Source organism: Nicotiana tabacum, chromosome 13 (genome assembly GCF_000715075.1).
Source record: "Nicotiana tabacum cultivar K326 chromosome 13, ASM71507v2, whole genome shotgun sequence".
NCBI lineage: Eukaryota > Viridiplantae > Streptophyta > Magnoliopsida > Solanales > Solanaceae > Nicotiana > Nicotiana tabacum.
In genome coordinates this window covers 117,375,367-117,380,906 of record NC_134092.1, presented here as the reverse complement: position 1 = coordinate 117,380,906, position 5,540 = coordinate 117,375,367, and the positions used below count along the sequence as shown (strand labels likewise).

The window sequence follows — 5,540 nt, the reverse complement described above, 5'->3', positions numbered from 1 at the left end:
ATAAGTACTAAGTATTAATTACATGACTAAATAATATTAAAAGTAAGTTATGCATTTTCACTATCTAAACCAATGCAAAACTAAAAAAATAAATATTCAATACTATTGTCATTCCTTATTGAATTGAATTTTTTTTGTTAGCATTAGTATTGATTTGATTTTGAATTGAATTTTTTTTAGCATTTCTATTGATTTGGACTTTATTTGAGCCACTAATTTTTATGGGTTATAAAACATATTTGACCATTCAAAAGTTCTAAGTCCAAGTTTGAAATAATACATTAAAAGAGAGAACTAAAAAAAAGTTTTAAAATATTCATAAATTACATTACAATAATTATTTTTATGTATAAAATATTTTTATAACTTGTATATATATAATGTCGGGTTGGTTTGGTTTCGGTTTGACTTATTTTAGTTAACACCAAACCAAACCAATTATGACCGAATTTTTTTTTCTAATACCAAATCAAATCATAGTCGGATTTTTTTTTCTCGGTTTGACTCGAATTATCAATTTGGTGCGATTTATCGATTTCCTTTGTACACCCCTACGCATAGTTAAAATTTCATGCGTTGAAAACGTGAACCAAAGTATGGCACTTCACAAAAGTAAACTCCAAATTTACCACAACAACAACAACGACCCAGTTAAATTACACTAATGGAGTCCGAGGAAGGTAGTCTGTACACAAACCTTACCCCTAGACCCTCGGCTCAAGAAGACGAAAAGAGGTAATATATCAGTACCATCGATAAAAACCATAGAAAAAAAATAACAGCAAGAACAAAAAAATAGATGAAAAGCAAAACAATAACCAGTAAATAAAACCCGTCAATATGAGAAAAACTCCAAATTTACCAAACGATATAAAAAACAAGAGTAAATATAGAGGAAGAAGGATCCTATATTTTGATCCAACTGCAAACTATCATTAACACGAGGAAAACTGTAATACATGAAATCAACAAAGGTAAGAGGATGGGGAGCAAACGGGAGACTTTATCCTTTTTTTCTTTTTAGGAACAAAAGAAGGGAAAAAGAGAAAAAAGAGCAATGAGCCAGTTGCTACTTTTTGCTCATATTTTCCTCGAAATACCCTTTTGGGAACTCCACTCTAAGCACACACACACCCCCCTATTTTTTTTTCAAGTTTTTGACCAATTTCCACAACCACTATTTCACACCTTATCCCGTCTTATGTACATAAGACCAAAACAAACACGCATCATTATTTGTTTATTACAAAAGAGCTTTTGGCTTGCGCCTCTGTCTCTTCGTTGCTTCAATAAGATTCCAATCCCACCTGCAAAACCATTAAGAAAATAAACAGTACGTGAGTCAAGAGTTGTTGAGATACCCATATGCCACATCCAAAATAAAAATGTCATTCAACAAGACAAAACACTATTCCCATCCGATTAAAATAATCGGTTAAACTAACAAATATTATCCCTACCTTTAACTATGAAGATAGAGAAATTGTTTAATAAACTATTTCGCAGAATAAACCTTTACACCAAATTGATAACAACAAATTAGGAATTTTCCACACATGATAAGTATTCTCATTTTACTTTTTAGATAAAAAGAGCAATTCAATGCACTAGTCATATAGCGTTCACTTAGGACATGGGAAAAGGCCACACCCAAGGGTAATGATTTATACAAACTACTCTAATGCAAGAGTCCGTAATTACTTTCACGGCTCAAACCCGTAAACTATGAGTCAACTGAAGACAACTTTATCGCTGCTCATTTTATATTTTTTAGATACTAGACTTAAATTGCTTAGGTGGGTGTCTTAACACTAGATGGTAATTCTGCCAACTACAAAGATCATTTTGGAACCCTTCTATACTTGGAAGAAAGTTGAGGCATCTGTCCCATATATTATATGAAAAGAAGCTTTATATCAAACACAAAACAAAACAATAAATACATAGCACAGTTTTTGGAATAATGATGGAATGGCTCAGATTTGAACAGGCATTAAAGTATCCAATTACTGATGTTGAATGATAAACTTTTCTAAAAAGCATTGGCTCAAATCTTTTGTAGGCTGGATCGGGAACTCGAAAATATTAGAAAAACTAAAGCTTGACTTGACTGACACATCATCTGATGCAAATATTATCCTAATATTTGAAATTTCATTTTGAGCATCTACAGACTACAATTAACTAAAACGCATTTTCCCTCAACTTTTGCGACCACCTTGTAAGTTGTAACAGTTCCAACTCATAAAGATATAAAATAAGGTTATTCATAACACTACAGGTCGAAAAATATTGCTTTTTATCCGGCTGTCCCTAGTAACACAACCCATAAGATGTCACCACTAAATTTGATAAAATTATGACGATGACAACACAAACCAAATGTAATTCTACCACAAGATAGTGTATACATAAAACTTACACCTATTATGTAAAGTAAAGAAAAAACTTTGGAAGACCCATTAGGCTAGAAAAAATTTAATCAAATCAAGACATGTACTTTTAATTAAGTCTTTTTATTAATGAGTAAGTAACATATAAGGATCGAGCGTGCCTGGACTATTTCAAATTTCCACAAATTAAGTAACTAATCCACACCTAACTATTTCACCCAACACATAAAAATAGTTGACTGATATGTTTTCCTCACTTTAAATTGGCACTCATAGAGTTAAATTAATGAATTCTCTAAACCAATTAAGACATTGCCAAGAAAACTACCATAGTTAAATCTAACAATCAAAAAGCAAAATAAATAAGAAATAAGCTAACGATAAATAAAAATACTTACCGGACTCCATTTACTCCCGGAAAATGACCTTATCCGCTATATCCATCAACGGCTTCAAACAATCCGGCGAAAATTTTCTTGCAAACCAGTGTGAATACATATTATTTGATTCCCGGAGCTCCTGTGAGATCTGGGGCGGGTCATAAGCATCCGGGTGTCCATCCACACTGCCCGTCCAGTGGACTCTAGTAAGAGGTTCCCGGAGCTTGTAAATAAGCTCCGGTGAGATCTCGAGCGGGTTATAAGTATGTGGGTGCCCACCCACACTACCCGTCCAGTTAACACGAGTAAGAGTGTAATGGGTACACCCATCCGGATCCTCCATCGACAACAGGGTCGGAAAATAATGCTCTTCGGGATAACACGAATCCTTGTTCAAACACGGCAGTTTAAACTTCCTCCATAACCTCCTGTCCTTAATCACTAACTGTGCATGCTTTCGGGTCAACACGAAGAACTGTGACCCGACCCGAAACCGGTCGAATGGCACTTCTGGTAGCATCACGTTTTCCCCTCTGGCGATGTACCGGTCCCACAACTGTGGCTCGCCCGAGAGTATTTCGATGAAGCTCCGGTGAGCCGGGAACTGAGTCGATAAGAAGAGAGAATTGTAAACGAAGTTGAACGAGTGGAGAGGAATGCACTGTTGAGAAACGAGGGCAAAATAGGAATTTGAGGAGTCGTCTAGGATGGCAGTGGCTAGGAGGCGGCGAGCGGCGGAGATGAGTGAAGGGGAGGCGCGTTGGGTTCTCTTCCCGGCAATAAAACGGCCGTTAAAAACACCTCCGGGAGAAGCGACCTTACTAGAAGGATCCGCATGAACATAAATATTAAACGAATCTTCGTGGCCGGCGAAGAACCGTTCCCAAAGAGGCGCGAAATGGAGATCGGTATTAGTGAGGAAGAGAAATGCGATTTTGCGGCGGGGATTAGTGGTGCCAAGGCGGGAGACAGCCCTAACTCCGCCTCTGCCACCGCGTTTGTGGATGGAATTAAGGGTTGCGCGGCGGAAGAGAGCGAGGTCGTCGATCTCATCGGGGAAGGAGATTTTATCGGAGTGTTTGTGTGGGAGAACTCGTGGGGCGAAGAGGAAAAGCAGTGGAAAAGATAATAAAAGTACAAAAGAAATTACTAAAGGTGCGTTCAACATAGTATAGTAACTGAATCAGAGCAAAAGAGAAAATGGGTTAAAGGGTCAAATATGAATATAACTAACTAGACATGTAAAATGGCGAAAAAAGAGCAACTGATACAGAGAAGATTGTGGAGAAAAAGGGATAGAAGTTAGAAGAAGAAAAGAAGAAGGGGGTGATGTAATGTAAATGGAGAGTCAGAAAAGCAAAGGTGGAGGTCTTATCATGGCGATATGGATCAGGACCGAGTATGGTTTAATTATAAAGATGACAAATTTGGTGATTGGTTTTGTGGATTAGTATCCTATGCATTCGGTCGCATGTAATACAATGTGCTGTCTTTCCTTGATGAGTTTTTGGAATAAATTGGAAATTAGCATTTTAGTCCCTAAAATTGATTACAGATAATGATTTTGGTCCTTATGATATCTAGGTAAGATATTTAACTCTTAGTTAACTGAAATCTGTATTTTGTATCACCGTGCCTGTAAATCTATAGAAATTTAACGAATTTATTGACCAACACATCAGTCAGTTGTTCCTGTGTTATTTAAATTTGTATTGTTACTTTATATATGAGATAATATATTCTAAAAATAGTGTAACTGCAACATATTTTCTTTAGTGTATACGGGTGATATCGAGCCCGTTGGACACCTCGTTCTCGATGGAGTAAACGGAGCAGAGACATGATCGTAAGGAATCGGAATCGGGGTAAGGAGCCCTTTGAGTCGGGGTTCGAGCAAAACACCTGACCTCGGAAGAACCGGGGTAACAGCCCCCGGTCCGATTCGAATCCCAAAGCTTCGAAGAGCATTACCAGATAATCGAGCACGACTAGCAAAGGGTCGTGATATCCGTGCCCAGCCGGATGTCACAGCATGAATCTCGGCACGTATCGGCAGAGAATTTGTGATTAGCAAAACGGTAGATTTTTACCTTTTATGCAATTGTACTTAGGGTAAAACTCTCCTACTATATAAATGGGAGTCTCACTATTCATTAGATACATGGTAACACGCATATCAAGAGAATATATTCTTATTTTCTCTTTTATTCAAAGTTCTTACTTTTGTTCATCAGTTTTTCATTATTGTGGGCCCGGGATCGAAGGCAGGCATTACATTAAGCTGTTACTGAATCCGGGATCACTCTCCTTAATTGGTTTGACAATTTATTACATCCTTTATCTGTTTAATCTAACATTATTTATCATTTGTATTGAATTAGTCCGCATATCCTTAAAATCACATATAAACTTAATTGTTATCCGTTTTTTAGGGTAAACATATATAAAGGAAATAATGCATATTTTAGTTAATTGAATGTTACATGTGTTTCATCTATATTACGAGGACCAAATTTTGATTCTACAACATAATTGAGGAATCAAAAGTGCTATTATCTCAATATAGTTTAAAAAATGATTTTTGTACAAAATACATTCGTAACTTTTAGAAACATAATAATGTTCATCTTTTACTAACTTTTAGAAGACATATAGGTAGTTTGTTCATAATTAATTAAAAATAAAGAAAAAATTTAACTAATGAATTTAAACTCATGATAATGTAAATTTGGTTCTAGCTTTTTGGACTATCAGATTTTTTGCTGGA

General features: G+C 36.0%; 1 protein-coding gene across 1 annotated transcript; it reads right to left on the bottom strand.

Annotated features, from left to right (window-relative positions):
* Positions 1-892: 892 nt before the first annotated feature.
* LOC107825389 (glycosyltransferase BC10) lies at positions 893-4,151 on the bottom strand. The gene is made up of 2 exons (XM_016652247.2): positions 2,792-4,151; positions 893-1,307 (listed from the first exon to the last, which is right to left on the bottom strand). Exon 1 carries the CDS (start codon positions 3,939-3,941, stop codon positions 2,802-2,804), a length of 1,140 nt encoding a protein of 379 aa, XP_016507733.1. The 5' UTR covers positions 3,942-4,151; the 3' UTR covers positions 893-1,307; positions 2,792-2,801.
* Between the last annotated feature and the right edge of the window lie 1,389 nt (positions 4,152-5,540).